Source organism: Indicator indicator, chromosome 17 (assembly GCF_027791375.1).
Source record: "Indicator indicator isolate 239-I01 chromosome 17, UM_Iind_1.1, whole genome shotgun sequence".
Classification (NCBI taxonomy): Eukaryota; Metazoa; Chordata; class Aves; order Piciformes; family Indicatoridae; genus Indicator; species Indicator indicator.
The window spans coordinates 2,981,805-3,000,594 of NC_072026.1; the positions used below are offsets into that span (position 1 = coordinate 2,981,805).

The 18,790-nt window shown below is 43.4% G+C and overlaps 1 protein-coding gene across 1 annotated transcript in view; it reads left to right on the plus strand.

The window, feature by feature from the left end:
• Positions 1-9,724: 9,724 nt before the first annotated feature.
• The window catches only part of RPS6KA6 (ribosomal protein S6 kinase A6), a 41,223-nt gene continuing 32,157 nt past the window's right edge, over positions 9,725-18,790 (plus strand). The window contains exon 1 of the mRNA XM_054388876.1: positions 9,725-9,805. Within this exon, the coding sequence (XP_054244851.1) occupies positions 9,725-9,805 (81 nt within the window). The remainder of the gene's footprint in view (positions 9,806-18,790) is intronic.

Below are 18,790 nucleotides of genomic sequence, written 5' to 3' on the forward strand. Positions count from 1 at the left end.
TAGAGAAGCACCATGGGAAGGCAGTTGTGGCTCTCTGAAATACACAATTTAGCACCAAATCTGCAGTGGCAAAGCTGCTCCCCCAGCCACATGCTGCCTAAAGCCCTCACTGCTGAGCTCAGGGACAATTTTAGCTCACAAATTTACCAAGGCTGACTCCTTTGAGTTGATTTGAACTTCAGCCCTTTCTCATCTGCCTCTGTTTATGTGCATTTTATCCATACTTCTGAATTTTCAAATTAGTATTTCAATGTGAATATTTAAAGTGTTTTAATTCTGACTATCTCTTTCAATGCTTCCTCTAATTCCAAGGTACGTCATTCATTTTAGATTTAAATATCCTTCCTTCCCACACAAACCCAGCATTATTTCTTTTTTTTCCCCCTTTATACTACTGTTAGCATATTTCAAAAGTTTTATATATATTTTTTTTTTTTTAATTTATTTTTTTTTTTTGCATTAAGAAATGAGATGTTCCTCTTCTGAAGAGTCCTGCCCTGGTGCTTGTTGTTGTCCTTCCAAAGACAGTACTAGATCATGTTGGCTGCAGGAAAAAATATCAAGGGCTCCTCCTCTTCCTTTTATGAGCTGAAGGAAGATGATCAGAACTACAAGCTTAAGAAAAGCCCCAGCATTTTATACAAGTAGCATTTTATCTTCCCAGCCATAGGGTACACTGGTGGGGTTATACTCCACAGTGTTCAGCATCCATCCATTCGCATGGTGGGGTCAGTTTGTAGTCCAAAAGGTGCAAACCCAGCCCTGGAGCACCTTCCAGGGATGCAGCACAAAGTGGTTTAGTGGTGCAAGAAATTTTATTTTCACCTACACTGCTGGCATAGGAGCAGGCCTGTATATGAAGTCACCTCAGCTTTGAAGAGGAACAGCGCTGCCAGGTCTTTGGTGTAGAATTTAATTTTGATACTGCCTTTGCCTGTTCATCTTTCCCATGCAGACTGTCTGGGTAGCATTCTGGCAGCAGGGCTCTAGATCTAGCTCCTTTCTGCTGTAATCTGTAAAGTGTTGTCATATCATCTGTAGGACTCAGCTCTAATTTGCTTAAATTCAGTGAAACATCACTAACTGGTGAAATGCTGCAAACTTATACCAGAAGCTGACCTCTGGGAGTGTTTTCAAGATCCCCCCTACCAGCCTCATTCTTCCCATTAACAGAGGGTTATTTATTGTTTACTCTGTAGTGGTCTGCTGATGTTCTGCTTTGCTGGGTAACAGCCAGTCCTTAAAAGTCTGACCTCATTCTATTAGATGCTTCCTCTGCTGAGTGCCCTCATTTCTCACTCAAGCCAATACACAACATTTACTAAAAAAACTGCCATTAAAGGCAGTGAGAATCTGCCTCTCAGATGGTAGGGACTGGATTTTTGCCTTATCATTAAGAAGTCTGTTCCTCCGATGTTGTTTTTTCACTGCTTTCATCTGTTCTTCCATGGCTACTGATCGATGCCTGTGACAGCTCATCATTAAAAGGAGGAGCAGCTCCTTCAGGGTCAAAGTCAACTTGTGGCAAACTCTTCATAATCACTTGTCCTCACAGATTTACAGCAGGTGAGAAAATATTACAAAGAGCAGTCACAAGGAATGTCCTTTCTTAATGCAGCACCCAACCCCCCCATGGCCACTGCCTTTTGATAAAGCAGTCGAGGAAACCAGACAATGAACTGCGAAGCCTTTTGTGGCGTCGCCCTGTATGAAACATGCTGCTTAAAGAGACACCATCATTGAAACTGCTGCTTCAGACTTGTCCTGGAGAGCACAATGTGACCAGGAGAAAGTTTTGACTTTGCTGGCAGTGCTGTGTGATCAGATAGCATTGATAGGGCTGAGTGGTTAACTCTAGCCGAGCAGCACGTTAAGGAATGAGTCAGTCAGAGTCATGGTACTGTTATTGGCTTAAGAAACTGGAATGTCCTTAAACCATAGAGTACAGACCTCCAGAGGCTAGATAGGTCCAGGAGTGGAGTGGAAAGTGTAATCTTTTGTTATTTCATTCTCAGAATGCCTGCATCTCCCCTTCGTAAGGGAACAGCACAAGCTGTTTGTCCCCCCTTTCCCCTCTCCCTGCTCCCTTCCTGACTCAGGCTCCCTTATCTCAGGTTTGGGGGGCAGTGGGGCCTGGTGCTGCTGCAAGCTGAATTTTTAGCAGCATCATTCGGGCCTGGGCTGGGAGGTATGGGGGAGTGGAGGGAGGTGCGATGTGCATTTGGAGCATGTTTTTTTTGGCCTGGTTTGGAAGAAGGTTGTGAAAAGCTTTGGCCTAAGGAGGTTTTTGGAGAAGAGTGGCTGAGGCAGACTATATTTGTGTATTTCATATGCTTTTGTACTGTTGTATGTAGCTATGAATTACACTTCCATTCAAACTTCCAGTTCTTTCCAGTCTGGTGTCTTTTTCTTGAACTCCTTTGAGAAGGGCTAAAGAGCATCTGTCTGCTCTTAAAACCAAGACAGGTATGCAGAGAGTCTGTGTTTAACACCCATGTCTAATGCTGGCTGAGGCTAACGTGAATGTGATGCTTCAAAGGCAAACTTGAACCTTTCCTTAGTCTTTTAAACAAAGCCGTAGGTGACTTTAGAGACTTTTCAGCCTGACACCCAGCCTAGGATAGAGTTTCAAGTAAGTTCTAATCACTTACCTGCTCATCTGCATATAATACTGTTATTTGTCTAATTGTTCTATTCTGGTATGTTTGGTATATAAAAATGCAGAAAAGCCATTATGCAGGAAAAGAAAAGGCAAGTAGTTGAGATGATTATTCTGTTATCAGTCATGACTAAGATGAAGAGAGATACACTAGCAAGACATCGTTCCTAAAAATAGAGATCTTGCAAACAAGAAATGTCAGTCAAATGAGGTTTAAATTAAATTCCTGAGAGCAATTACTTACAGGATGATCATGCTCCCATTGAAATTATATTACTATTTCCATTTTTAATGGAAAAAGAAGTTGGTCTTCAAATAGAGCTTCAGAAATGCATTTCAGAACATCCTCAGCTTTTACCATGTGCTGAACCCAAAGTCACACTGCTACAGAATGCACACTTGGCTGAATGGTGGCTTTCACATAATCCCAGCATGGTGGGGGCTGGAAGGGACCTCTGGAGATCACCTAGACCAACCCTCCTGCTAGAATAGGTTCACCTAGATCAGGTTGCCTTAAGTGAGACTCTTTGCCCAGGACAGTATGAAAATGAGTTAAAGTGAGAACCAGGCACTTGCAGAAAGTATTGAATGGCCACAAACAAGTGACCTCACTGGGAGGAGAACTGATGAAGTGAAGAAATGTGATGTGTGTTCCAAATAAAGAACTGATGAGTCAAGTTGTGCCTCAATTGGAACAGAAGCAAAGTCAAGAGGGATGGAAAATAACCTTGATGATAGTGGACAAGGAACAGCAATCAACTCATGCTGGCCCCAGAAGCTACAAGAACAGCAGTGGGTTTGGAACATGTGCTGATTTCCTCCAGGAGTGGGGATCCTTTAAGCACCAGAGCAATTATCTGAAGACCTAAACTAATATTAGTGAAGTGGCATTCAGCGACCTACTCTCTGTTGCCAGTAATGTCTCTATTACTCATCCAGTCGAGTCCTTTTGTTCCACAACAAGGAGAAAACAATTTCTAAATATATTATTTGAAATCTGGATCTTTTATGCTGCAAGACACAAACAGCTACTGCAGTTATTTCTGACAGATACTAAGTCCTTGTTTAATCTTCCAGGTTGAGACATTTTTCTAGCCATGGCTCAGCAGGAAGTTAGTTATAATCTTCTCAAATGGGAAGAATTTTCACCTGAGATGATTAGGGTACTGGTTTGAGGCATGGTATGTGGGCTCCTAGCTAAAGTTAGGAACTACCAACATCTTTGACTCTGTTTCCTTTCAGAAGTAACACCCTCTGCTGTCACAAAAACTCCCATGAAGATCGAGATCATGATGATTTTGGATGCAATTAATTCCTTAAGCATTCATCATTGTCGATATATTTGCATATTGGGATATTAGGATGGTTTGCTCTGTCCTCTGATGCAAAATTCACTGTGATTCCAGTGTTGAAATTTTTGGCCTTGGTTTCAGCTTCAAGATTTAAACAGGTCTGGAGAAACACACCACCACAAGTTTTTGGAAAAACACAGAAGTATGTGAGGTTCAGCTCAGAAAAAAAAAAAAGGACCAATTGCTTGTGGTAGATTTGCCATCTGTTGGTGTATGCACACTGCTGCGGCCACTTCATTCAGTATTTAATTACTTTTTCTGACCTGAATTTGGCTCAGCTAAGCTTAGCAGTTCAGATGAGAAAGAGTTGCTCGAGCTTTCCTCAGTAGTCTTTGGAATTACCAAAGAAATTTTTTTGTTGATGAGCATTCAGAATTAGGTTTGCAACAGCTGGGCCTTTGGGCTTTTCACTGTAAGTCATTCTGTAGAGGCTGGAGGACTTCTGTGGTTCTCTGCTGGGCTTTTCCAAGCACAGACTCCAAAATTGTACTCAAAGCCTGAGTATCCATCCCTACAGTGCTGCTCATGGCTGTAAAACAAACTCCCTCCTCACTTGATGGCTGCTGTGCATCCAGTCCTGGTGGCAGGCCTGTAATTTACCGTGAGCTGCTCGTCATTTCCCAAAGGACTTTGATAGCTAATGACTGCTCATTACTTTCTCTTTGTAATTTGTGCACATTATTGGTAGCTGCTTTTTTATTTACTTCCAAATCACCAGTGAAAATGTGTACAGAGAAACTGCAATATCCCCACCTTTCATTTACGAGTGACTGAAGATCAGGAATCTCCAGCCTGGGAAACAGAGCAGAGCCTGGTAGGACAGCGGCTGTGGGTTATATACCATGCATAACATCACAAAAGCTGTGGAAAGGGTGCCTAATCCACCCTCCCTTACAATACAAGGCTCGGGAACACTAGATGAAACTAGGCAGCAGTAAGCTCAGAGTGAGATGCATTTGTAATAAGGTTTAGTTGTGGAACTTGTTGTGAGATGTTATGGTTGCTGAAAATTCAGATATTCAAGAAGACTCGAACAAACTGTTGGAAGAAATATCTATCAGGACTATCTGGTGCAAGATACCACCCTTGGCTCACGAAACCTGAACTGCTGGAAGCTGCTCACCCTGTTTGTTTTCTGTCTTCTTTCTTAGCCAGAGTTGGAGATTGGAGAGTGGATCTTTACTTTGACTGTACATAGCATTTTGTTTGATGATATAGAACATGTGAGATGTGCCAGTTGCCTGTTTTGCAGCATTCACTCAGTTTGGGGGAAAAATAATTAAGTGTAGCACATAGGAATTCAAAATACATTTTGAAATGACAAAGAACTAAAAAAAAAAAAAAGTGAAAAAAGTTTAAATAAACACAAATTAATTTAGCAGGCTCTTCATTCACTGTGCCTATCTGTAGTTTTCATCCCTCCCTGTCAAAGCAATGTGATCAGCAGACATAAAGTAATTGTATTTTCCATATGGCTGAGGCATTTCTTTAGCTCCTTTTGGACAAACGTGGCAAGATTTGTTGCTAACTTTGTCCTGTGCTTCTGAAACAGCCCCAAAAAAGTGTTTTTGCTTTGAAGGTGAGAATGAAATAGGGAGTATCAAGGATCTTTCTTAAGGTGTTGATCCAGGAGCACCCATCTCCAATTGTCTTCCTTTTTTATCTGTAAGTGAGCTTTTTGTTTGTTTGTTTTACTGATAGGGAGCCACCATTGCCTGAGGCACACAACCTGTAGTTAGAGGGAGGCTGTCACTAAACCTAGGATGAATCTCAGGTTTGCATTTGGGCTGGAATTTTACTTGGTTTGATTTTTCCTTCATACAACCACATCTACCCTCACAGAGGGGCTGGCCATACCATCACCAAGTCACTGCTCCATTTTGCACAGAAAGCATCATCTCAGCTCAGGAAGGAAATCCTGGAATCACCTCCCCAAGCCTTGACAAGGGAAATCCTGCAGGATTTGCTTCCCCTAAGGCCACCTCCTATAAATCTTCCCATGCTGCAAACAGCAAACTGCAAATCTAGGCTGAGCTTTGCCTGCTCCCCTTTGACTGCCGGGGCTGTTACACAGCAGCTGCACCAACGCTGCTCCTTGGAGTAAACAATGACTCCTCTGCCCTATGTTTATGCCTGTGTGGGCCGGTGGGGTCCTCCTCTATACCTGGAGAATTGCCCTCAGAGTAATTAAAATAATTAACAAGTGTCAATACCTGTTGGAGGGCAGAGTTTTAGCCTATTATATGCGCAACAATTAAATCAATTACCCTTTCTGTCTTGCCAAGAACTGACACAGGGGATAACAGGAGGGAGATGCAGAGAGCCCTGGCACTGACAAAGTGAGCAGAGGTTGATGGCTCTTGTGTTGGAAGACAAAGCAAAGAGCCACCAAGTGAAATTACCAAGAGGCAGATGCAAAGGACTCTAGGAGTGCCAGTCAGCTTGGAAGATGATGGAGCCAGGTTATTGCCAGTGGCACCCTGGTACTGAACCAATGGGCACAAACTGACACACAGGCAGAAGCTTCCTCCTTAGCATCAGGAAAGACTTGTTTAAGGTGCGTGTGACTGGAAACTGCCACAGGTTGCCTGAAGAGCTGGTGGTTCTTGGAGGTTTTCAAAGCACCAGCTGGAGATGGTCTTGGGCAATGTGCTCTCTGTGAGCCTGCCTGAGCAAGCATATTGGACCAGATGACCTCCATAGAACCTTTTCAACCTCAGCCACTCTCATCTTGTTGACCTTCCTTCTGGCAATGAAGTTGTGTCCTTCTTGCCTTCACCTTCTCACCAGACAAGCTCTCAAAAATTATAATAGTTTAGTAAGTGATTAGACGAATTCTTGGAAGATGACCCAGGAGTTTGTTGAACAGAAAGATGTGTCCCCAGTGCAGACCAACCCAATGCTGGATGCAGAGCAAGGCTGAATTTTGGCTGTAGATTCCATTAAAAAATAATGATAGCTATTATTATACTCTTTTCTTATTAGGCTTGGTGAAAGAACATTCTCAGCAACTTTGCCACGTCACAGAATTAATTTTGAAACCAATAACTATTTAGAAACTGTTTACTTTGAAAATTCCATCTAATAAAAGCAAGCAACAGAGGAAAAAGTGGCAAGCTGGCCATACCTCAACCTGCTGATGAATGTAATGGGCAGACCTTGCTGAACAAACTAAGGTAGGAATATGACAAATATTCAGCACAGCAAATGAGACCTGATAGCCATACTGCCATGGACACAGGCTAGAAGATGTGCAAAGAAAAGGAAAAGGTGCAAAGAATATCCAAATACATATTTATATCTTCATTGGTAACCCAAGACATGAGGCTGTGGTCTTCCTAAACTAATAGTTTCCTATTCTATTTTTGATGTTTTACTTCTCTATAAAACACCATTTGGGGAGTGTCTTGCTAAGTTTTACATTTCAGTAACATATTGCTGCCTTTTTATTGAATACTTTTTGCTCCTTTGGTTGTGAGACCTGGACTAAAAGAAATTCTGAATGTACTTTTACTTATTCAGTCACTATTATATCTACATATATCATAATTTCCCTTTTGTAGTCTTTGACATGAATAACAATCCCAACTTCCTTGATTATTCCTCTCAGCTTCTTAAATATTACAGTGTTCAGCCTTTGGGGATTCAGAACACTTGTTTGAGGCAACAGGAAAAGGGAACAGGGAAATAGCATCTGCAAGTTTTAGGCACAAGATTTTGCTGAACGCACATGCAGAGTCAAAAAGTCACTTCTGACTCTATTTCCTTTATATTTACATTAAGATCTGCCTCAGCACTGCTCCAGTCCATACACATTCAATGCCACTGAAAAGAACTGGCCATTTGGCTTCTTGCAGGTGCACATCAGTTGCACAAAGCCACCAGAGTTGGTAGCTGTGTGTGAACCAAAGGCTCATGAAGCTGGAGTTTGTCTCTTTCTTATCACTTTGCTCTAAAATCTCCATGTACAATCCAACTAAAAAATGTTAACAAGTGAATTAGCCTCAACGTTAGTATTTTAAAAGTAAATTCTCTCTCAACATTAAGTACTGGTAAGTTTGGTCCTACATTGTCTTTCCTACTTTTTATTTTCTGAAGGATAAACATTCCTGGCACACACTGCCCATTTCAGTCCAAAACATATGCCTTCCATGGTTGAGTTACAGACCTTTAAAAATAGGTTTGCAATGGAAATGCTGACATGCCAGCTGGCTGTTGCTGCAATGACACATTCACAACTCTTCAGCAGGCTCAGCAACAGGGAACTGCTAGTGGTTAGCTTTGTGATGCAGGTTCTCACACTCATTTAATCAAAGACCATATCTTACACTATATACTTGTTTGTATGATGACTTCTGAGTTTAAAACAAAACAGCAGGAGGACACATTCTGAGCTATGGGGTGTATCAGCTTGTTCCCTCGGCTATGCTAATTTCAATGGAATTATTTGGCAATGTAGAACGGTTTGAGACTCCCTTTACTAGCTTTATCTGAAGGGCAGAGCTTCCTAAGTCATGCAGGGCATTCAAATAAAAACTCAGAACCGTTGAGGCGCTTTTCTATCCTTAAAAAGATGTATTTTTGGTATCATCATCTAGGGTTTTCCAGCTCCTGAAATCAAACAATGATGGAGAATTATTTTTTCTGATACTGCCTCAGGTTTGGACGTACTGTAGCGTTTGTCTCTGGACACATGCTTAGAAACAAAGGAGTCCATCCCCTTGGCGTTTGTAACCAGAGGGAAGGAGGCGGCTCCGCTCTCCTGCAGACGTGCACACAACCTCTTCACGCTTCTCCTCTCACCAAGAACCCAGGAGGATCCAGGCTGTGCTTTTCCACTTCCCAGCCGCCTGCGCTCTATACCCCGCAACCACTGAATTTTGAAAACCAAAACTTTTAGGGTTTTGTTTTTTTTTTTTTATTTCCTTCCTTATCAGGAAGCTGAGCCTCCCTTCTCACAGCCGGGCTGTCTAAGGTGTCCGCTTCGTAGGGAAGAGCTGCTCCCAGGCGGGCTTGCCAGGGCTCATGAGGGCAATTCAAGGCACCTAAGGCAGGGAGCAGGTGTTTGTGTGGGATGAGGGGACAGCGCTCTGCTGGGACAGCGGCTCTGCTCCGGCTTCTGACAATCGCTCTTTTTACTCCTTTGTGTTGTTTTAAACGCTGTCGTGCCGCTCCTTGAGACCCTCCCTCGGCTTCCCTTCTGCCTCAGGCGGCACATTCAAGGTGCCGCGCCCCCGCTTCTCAACTGCGGTACCTCAGGCAGGATGGCAGTGCTCCAGCGCGGCGAAGCCGCCCTCACCGGAGCCCTGCTAATGTCGCAGGACGGCAGACGAATCCGTCCCGCTTGGCCGCCACCCCTGTGCCCCTCAGTGAGGCGCCGCCTGGCCGGGAGAAACGTTAACGGCGCCGCGCGTCACCGCGCGTCAGCGCCCTCCCTCCCCATGCAGGGGATTCTCCGGCCCGCCCTGACGTCATCCTCATGCCGCGCAGGCCGCGCCCCCGCCGGCCGCCATGTTGGGGGGTGTGCGCGGGGGAGCGTAGAGCGGAGGTGCCCCCGCTGGCCGGCAGCAGCAGTAGTCTGAGCTTCGCCGCTGCGCTCCATGGGCAGAAGGAGGGGGCCCGCCGCGGCTGCCCGCCGCCTCTGAGCCGGCCTCAGGGCTGGGGAATGTGCAGCAGCTGGCGGCGGCTGCCCGGCTAGGAAGAGAGCCGGGACATGGTGCCGTTTGCCCCGCTGGAGGACGCGGAGGAGCCCGAGCCCTGTCACAAAATGGAGCTGTACGTGAGCGGCGGCGAGGTCAGTGTGGGGCCGGGCGGGGCGGGGCTCCCCGCGCCGTGGCCGGCTCCCTACCGGCACCTGCCTCCCGCTACCCGGGCCTCGCCGCCGCTACAAGCGGCCGGGCCGGGGGCGGAGGACGGGTGGACCGCAACGCCCCCAGCCCCGGTCTCTCCCCACCAGCCCCCGCCCCTACTCCGCGGGTCTCTTACCGCACCTCGTCGCCCTGCCCTCGGTCTGTCCGCCGCTCTCCCCCGCCCGCTCCCGGTGCTCTCGGCGGCGCTGCCGCCGCTTCCCCATTTCCCTCGGAATTCACCCCCGCTTTCCTTCCCGGTGTTGCCGCCCGGCTCCCGGTTCCCCCGCCGAGCCACCTGGTCTGCTCACGCCTCGTTCCTTGGAGCAGCCGTGCTGGGACTGACCCTCCTGGGAGCTCGCCTCATCTCTGGCCCGTCCTGGGCAGGCAGCGGCCCCCAAGGGCGACCCTCAGCGCGGTCCCGTCGCCGTAGGCCTGCCTCGGTGGCTGCGGCCGGCGCTGCTGCCTCCTAGCTCGACGGCAGCTCCGCGGCTCGGAAGGCGACGGCGGCCCGCGGGGCAGCGGCAACACGTGTGGAGTTACGGCAGCCAACTTTCAGTTGAGAATAACGCGTGTTAACGAGCATTGAAGGCCGGTGCGCTTTTTGTCGCCTTCTTAACCATGTTAGCGTAACCCTCGTCGGTTTCCGGATAACGTACAGCTCTGGAGGGGTTTTGTGAACTCGGTTTTACGTCCATAGCTTCTGTGAAAAGTTGCTTTAACTTTTGAAAATTTGACTGTACCGAGTGTGCATCCAGGTAGATTGTCAATAGGAGAGATCTCTTTGCTTTTGCACTGAATAACTAAACAGTAATTATCATGAATGGAATCGGCAGAATGACCTGAGAGTGCGTGACTCAGGTTTGGATGCTTAAACAAGAAATAACTTCTGAGAGACTTTGAGGTGTTGCTTAGCTCTACATGCATCCATAAGCAAGTGCCACATGCTGTTTAAAAGCAAGTAAATGGTAAAATTGGTCATGCTGTGCATGAGTCTCAGCAGAATGTGACACTTGGGCATTAAAACTTTCGCACTTTCAAATCAGAACTGTGGGATTGCGTATCAGGTATTGTCAGATAAATAAAGATTACACCTAGGTGTATTAGACACAAAAGATGTTATCTAAGTAAAGCTTCATAAAACTGGTCAGACTTGCTTTCTGTGATGCACTTGGCTGTTCTTTTTGTTCATAAAAAGCTCTGTAGGAAATTAATCTCTGAGTACAAAATAAGGAAGAAAAAAAAGGTGTGGGTTAAAGTTTTGAAGAGTGAAAGGATATTCTCGAAAGGATCTTGTGAATTTTTGTTCTCTTATAAGAATTTATACCCGGAACAGTAGGAATAAAGTGGTGAGATTTTAAATTCTTTAGCTGTTAATCTTTTCTGAAGCTGTGTATACAGAGTGCCCCTTCCCAGTACTCTAATGACTGGATGTGTATTTCTACACCACAGCTGCTACACTTTAACACTTAAAAATATTCTAATGATCTAATAACACTTGATCCCTCTACTTTAACGTTAGAGAAATTCTAATTATGTTACTGAAGCTACAGGTAAGGATTTAAAAGTCAACAGACGTATTAAGGGTGATTTGTTAATCTTGCTGTTGGTAAAAATAGTATGTTTTAGTTCAGTTACAAAGCTTATTGAAGGTCTGAGAACTTTCTTGGCCCCATTGGTCTGTTCTTCTGTGATGCATCAGTGCTAAAATAATCTAGCAGTACTGTAGTTGTGGTTATCGTGCTTCTCTCGGTGGTTTGTGACTGTACTAATGCCCCTTTACTGAGGCTGGTGCTACTCTTAAGAGCGTTGTCTTCAGTGCTGCTTCTGTTTACAGATTTGCCATAAATACTGTATTGGCAGTTAGGGAGAGTGGCTGAAGAACTAGCCCTAGCTACAACACCAAGTAGTTCTGGTGATGGTGGTGATGTCCGAGTTATCTTCAAGTACTTGCCTGGGATAGGTTGAGTAGAGAGACTGCTGTAGGAGTCTGGTTCATCTAGCCTACAGAACAGAATGTGGTGGATGTCTAGCTTGCTGTAACATCTGAAGGCAATTGTTTGCAACAGTCTTTGTTTAAACTATATTTCTGTCAAGCCTGTACATGAAATAGTTACTTAACAGGGTCTGTGTAAAAACCATTTCAGTTGTGCTCTGATTAAAATGAGACCTCATGTTTGTTATGTCCCTAGCTAGCAGTGTTTGAGGCTTCATTTATACTGGAACCAGTTCCTTCAAATTGCTTATGAATTTCCCAAATTACATTAACAAATGCTTGTTGTCATAAGGCTTTATATTAAGGTACGTATCAGGCATATGTGGTACTTTTTGCTTGTTGGAGTGGTGCATTCATGTGGTTTGGGGTTTTAACAAAGATGTTTCTTAAGAATCTGCTGCTTGACTAAATTTAGGATTACATTATTAGAAATGAGCGTTACTTCACTGGGAAACGCTTATGTTGACTTGAAGTTAAAATCGATCTTGAAGGTAGGAAACAAATTTTTGTGCTTCAGAGTATAAAACCAACATGAGCTTTTGGAAGAAACTTAAGACATCTTTTAGGTGCTAAGGATTACGTTTTGGATCATATGCTGTGCTGTTCCTGTCTGTTCTCATGTTCCTGTGACAGTGTCACCTGCGAAGCAGTTTTGTGACTGTGGGAATTCCTTAAGCCTGGGTAGGAAGGGCCAGTGTCATGCAGTTTAAGTATCAAATGATGAGTGAACTTTTTTCCTCCTAAATAGTGGATTAACAAGGATTTTCATGATAAAAACAACTTTTTTATCACAACTTTAGCTGATTATAATCAGCTGTTGTAGGTTATTAAAATATGATTGCAGTATACAGAGAAAACAGTAAATGCTGGAATTTTATTGGCCAGGCTGAATGAAGTGCAAAAATACCTGGAATTAGGCAGAATAAAGTAATCTTTGGATTTTCTGCCTATTAAATGGAAGTAGTCTTTCGTTTAACAGGTAAGTATAATTGACTTTAAGTGCATGCTGTTTGCAATTATGTGGATATTGTGAATTGCATAAATGCAACCTCACACCAAGAGTCTTGGAAAGAAATACTTCAGAAGCCAGTTGCTTAATTGGCTGATGGTGACCAGGAAGGCAAGGCTGGAACAACAAAGTGGCTGGAAACTGAAGTATTCTACTAGAAAACTGAGCTGCTTCAAAAGTTGCAGCCCTCCAACAGGCATATTCCTGACTTGAGCTTTGCTGCTGTAGTATGTAATAGGTTGCCCACACCAGTTTGAACAAATACATCTTTGGGTTTTGCTAGTGTTTTCAGTCCATCCTCTTGGGCATGTTCTGAGCTTGGTCTGTCAAAGGCCACTGAATTTTGTCAGTGTTAGGAGTTGCATAACTCCTTTGTGAGTAATTACTGGCAGTGATGTGGATGACTCAGCTACCTAGTTCTGTGCATGTCTGAAGATCTCTAGTTAGGTGGTGTCATGTTAGGAAAAGAAAGTAATAGTATTGCCTGTAACTTGACTCAAGTGCCCTGAGCCATTGCAACAGAGTGCAGTTTTTATGAAGGCTTATGAGGACAAGCTGTCTAAAAAAGGGGGGGTGGTTAGCATGCACATTAGTCATAGAATCGGTCAGGGTTGGAAGGGACCACAAGGATCATCTAGTTCCAACCCCCCTGCCATGGGCAGGGACGCCTACCTAATACTCTTAAATAGAAAACAGTGAGTGTCTTTATGCACTGAAAAGTGCTACAATATAATAAATAACTCTGTTTGGGTAAGGTAATTTTGGCAATGTGCTGTTCTGGGTCTGTAAAAGGAGCAGGAGGGTGGTTGGAGGCAGCTCACCTGGGTTTCCGCAGGATAGCTTCGGAGAGACTTGGGTCGCTCTAAAAGAAGAATGGTATGATTTGATAACTCAGAGGCTTAATATTCATATAGATGTACTTCATTATATTAAGATTTGAAATATGTTGTTTTCACCAAGTTTAAATTTTACATGTTTCCAATATTCTTTAATCTGCCATTAAAAATTATTTCCAGAGCATCTGCAGAGTTGATTACAGAGTTAGCCTTCTCCCAGGCAGGCAGCAGTGAAAAGATCTCAGGTCCTTGACTAGCTCTGCAATCCCTGTGCTTGTGGTCAGCTTCATGCCTTATCGTAGCTGTAACCAGTCTGAAACACAGTTCTCCCTGGCTCTCTGATAATGGGAAGGATCAAAATGTTCTTTTAAAATCAGTAATTATGTGTTGCTGTGGGTTTGTTATCTTGTCTGAATGGGTGATATTTGCTACAGGAAAAGAACTTTATAACTTTCCCTAGTAACTGATTATGGTTTAGAGTTGGGGCTTTTTTGGTATTGTCGTTTTGTTTTTTTAAGGTAGATGGCTTTATTTTCCTTTTTTACTCCGTGTGTTTAAAGAGTTTGCGTTACCTGGCCTCTTCCTTTTGTGAGATGAACTGAGGGCCTGAGTCTAGCACAGGGTTTGTGAAGGCAATGAGAAGAAAATTTAGCACAAACTTAGAGTCTCATGTGGGTGCTGCTGTTGGCAGGACATCCTTTCTCAGGTCACATTGCAGCAGGGTGGGATTCGGCTTTGGTTGATGTAACTCTGTCCGGTAACCTTAATAATACTGCCGTGTCTTCCGCTACATGGGGTTGGCTGCTGGACTGGGAGAAACTGTTCCTTGCCACAAGCATGTGAGTCCAGACAGTAAAGAGCACTGAGTTCAGCTTGGGCAGCAGCATGTGGTAATCTCTACCATTAGAATCATCAAACCAGGAAGACTGCTGCATGGAAGAGAGGTGTGAGTGTTTTACAAGAATAGGTGCAGCCTTTAAGCTGCAGTTTTGTTCACAGGGACTTTCAGACATTAACTCACCTCACCTGTGTGGCTGTGCACAGAACACCCATGTTTCTCAAACCTACCTTAAGAAACAAGATTCAGTAGGCCAATGTGTTGCTAATTAAATTAATGATGCAAACTCCTTGCAAATGTAATTCAGAATAAATGAGGAGCAAATGACATCTCAAAGGGATGTTTTATTTATTTTTTTCCCCAGTAATTGGGGGTTCTAATGTAAGCTTCCAGTAACATTTTGCCATAAGCTTTTCAAGTAACACTTTTGTACGTGGGGAAGCAAACTGGTTAGCCTTCTGTTCATCTGGAAGAATTGAGAGGTGTAGGTCTGATGACTGTGGCTGCAATATCTCAGCAAATTGAAGGCAGTGAAGGAGGAACTGTGGAGGATGCAGAAGCATTTTTTGGTCCTTATGTAGACTGCTACCTGTTTGTGGCCAGGCTAAGTTGTATGTGAGTTGAGGTTTTGAACAGTGCTTTCTACATGTAATAATGATTATAGCACTCTCACTTCTTTTTCCTCTCAAGTCTTTGCTTCTGTTTGATTGCCTAAGTGAAGATATGTAAAAACAGGGCAGAATGAACTCACTTTGTCTTCTGTTTCTTCTTGTAGTTGGGCATTTTTGCTGACTGTTTGTCTAGCTTCTTTTGGCCAAAACCTATTGACCCACCAAACCATAGCCAGTTTACCACGTAAACAGTTAAAACCTCTTTAATATGGGAGGAAGATGGTTACAAGCTTTGGTAATATTTGGATCCTTCTGTTCTGCTGTAATTATGAGAGCCTTCTGTTCTGCTGTAATTATCAGAAAAAAATGAGTGCAATAGTAGTTAAGCCTTTTACCAGCCCACAGAAGCCCTTTGGATATTCTCCCAAGGTAATAGAGTGTAGGTCTAGCCAGTCATGGGATCCATGGCAGCTATTTAAATCAGAAGGCAGGTTGCTGTGTGTTACTTCACAGGCAGTTTGGCAGCGGAGGATTTGGTCTCTTACCCTGCACCTCTGGAAAAGTAAGTTTCTTACCTGCCAGGTTGTCTGACCTTAACTTTGTTCTCATCTCTTTGAAAACTGTATTTGGAAAGTATTGACAATGTTTGCCTAAATGTCTAAATTTAGTTTGTGTTTTAAGGGAAGTTAATATTTAAAATGTTCAGTTAGTTGTAGGACTTTAGCAGTACTGAACAGCAACGTGATTCAAGGAGGAAATAATCTCCTTCAGAATAATGATCCTGGCTTCCTTTCACGTGCTCTGTTTATAGCTATCTGCTTTCTAATTCTCAATAATAATAGATTAGAATTTGTAGATACTTAGGAAGTGATGACTTAGAGGTTAAAATAGTTCTGTTCTATATATGTTTGTGCATAAATATTCATGATTAAATCACTAAAAAGGGTCCCACTTGGCTACAGAATAATTTTGTATTTGCCTTCCACAGAAGTGGGAATTAAGTACTTGGTACCTTTTGTTGTTTACTTGCCTAAAACGGGCAGCAGTGGAAAATTCTAGTTACTGACACTTGACCAATGTAAGTAACTGTACAAAACATCAGTGATTTGATTTCTGTCATTGAATTTAACTGAATAACTAACACTCTACTACACTTTGGGTTGCAGTCCAACAGGTTTACGCTTGTTGCTTTAGGGTGTTTGTTTGTTTTTCTGTGTGGGTTTTGTTTGTGGGGTTTTTTTTGGTGGTGTTTTTAATGGGCAATGACCAGGGTTCACAAATAAGACAGAAGTGAGGTATATATCAGGCAACAAAAGTAGATTCATGCACTTAACTATAAAATTCTTTGGGCTAAAAGTTGGCAGGCGTCCCAACCTGTGTAGTTATAGAGAGGCTGGACAGGAAAGAAAAAACACGAGCAGTAATGAAGAGGAAAAGTGTATGGTAGGAAATTGTTAATTAAGATGACATTTGATTACCCACCATTGAAATCCAATAACTTACTATATTTGATTTGCCAGAAAGCTGAAAGTATGCCTACATGACATGTTCAGATTGAATAAAATGCTGGGTTTTGGTTCAAAACTCCCATTCCAGCAGTGACAGCTTTCTGTATCTGGCTGCCTGGAGTTACCTTACTGTTTTCAGCATATCTGCACTATTTCTGGCTGGTGGTACTGGTTTCAGAACTTAACATGAAGTAAAAAAACCCCTGGAAATTATTGACCATATTTAAAGAAAATCAAGGTAAAATACATACTAAATGCACCTCAAATTTAAGTACATGAGTGAAGAATTGTATCAGATTTCTGAGCACCTGCAGTAAAATCCCATTCTATTACTAAATCCAAGTAAGTTTTTTTTAGACAACTTCAGTGTGCCTCCTATTGATTCACTCTTGAGCACGATCTAGTGATACTGTCAAATCACATAGGAGTGGGTCATCTCAAATGAGGTTGGAGTTCATATCTGGTCCAAACTGTGGTGTTATTTCTTCATGTGTTCAAATAATTCATATAACAACAAATCTAGTGGGTGTCTCATCCCCCCTGGTATCTACGTGGGGAAAAAAAAGAATTATGCAGAAGTGTTATGCAGCAAATAAGTTGGTGGCTTTGATTTCTGTAACGTATGTGAGGTTTCTGAGTCCAGGGTAATGGGTTAGTGATTTCCGACCCTGAGAATTAGGGTGGCAATGCAGGAAGGATGTGGACCTGATGGAGTGCGTCCAGAGGAGGGTCTCAAAAATGGTCATGGGGCTGGAGCACTTCTGTGAGGACAGGTTGAGGGAGCTGGGGTTGTTCAGCCTGGAGAAGAGAAGGCTCTGGGAACACCTAATAGCAGCCTTCCAGTACCTGAAAAGGGCTACAAAGCAGCTACAGAGGGACTGTTTATAAAGGTCTGTGGTGACAGGACAAGGGGCAATGATTTGAAATGAGAGAAGAGCAGATTCAGATTGGATGTTACAAACAAGTTCTGCACCATGAGAGTGGTGGAACACTGGAACAGGTGGAACAGGTTGCCCAGGGAGGTAGTTGAGACCCCATCCCTGGAGATATTCAAGGTCAGGCTTGACAGGGCTCTGAGCAACCTGATGTAGTGGAGGATGTCCCTGCTGACTGCAGGGGGAGTTGGACTGGATGACCTTTGGAGGTCCCTTCCAACCCAAACCATTCTATAAGTATGCATAAAGAAGATGTGTTGAATATGTCAGATGCCAGTGCTTGGTTAAACTGACAGATATAGTTAACATGAAGACTTTGTAAAGTGTGGCTAAAATAGATAGAAACTTAGGGAAGAGTGAAAGTAGCCAAAGCCTTGTGCCTTTACCCTTGATACTGCTTTTTTCCAATGAGGATATAGTCCAAAAATAATTGCCAATAACTCGATACAGAACTTGGAGATTAAATTTTATCAGAATCAGTCATTTAGGACTTAGCTCTTAAAAGCTTTACTTGAACTCGAGAGTCCTAGAAGAAGCAGTGGAGGTGGTTGAGGGTTTGCTTAGGTGATGCAATCATGATATGAAGCTGTCACTTCAGCCCTACCTGTTTGTCCAATTTTGGGGCTTGATTTTAAACAGAGCCATGGTATATGTGGCATGTCAAGGTTCTCTGTGGGCCTGCATTTCCCCAGTTCACATACTGGTAGTCATAGACTATTGCAGTCTCTTAGGCATGAGTTTTAGATGAATTCAGAAGTACAAGTAAAAAGTATCATTGGTCTAAACTGGGTTGGTTCACTTTCTGTTTTCAGAAACAAAGTAGTTTGAGTTTGCTTGTAAAGTGGCAAAGGCTTCAAACCGGGAAGAAGCTTGATTTAGGTTAGACACTAGGAGGAAATTCTTCCCTACCAGTGTGGTGAGGCATTGGAACAGGTTGTTCAGAGAGGTTGTGGAGTCTTCAAGCCTGGAAGTGTTCAAAGCCAAGTTGGATGGGTGCTTGAGCAACCTAGTCTAGTAGGAGGTGTCCCTGCCCATGGTGGTGGGGTTGGAACTGGATGATATTTAAGCTGCCTTCCAACCCAAACCATTTTACGATTTCTCGTTAGTATCTTGTTGTGTGAGCTCCATGCCACATGAAGGTAATGGTGCTGAACAATTAATGTGTAAATAAGCTTGCTGTTACTGTTAGCAAAATGTAGT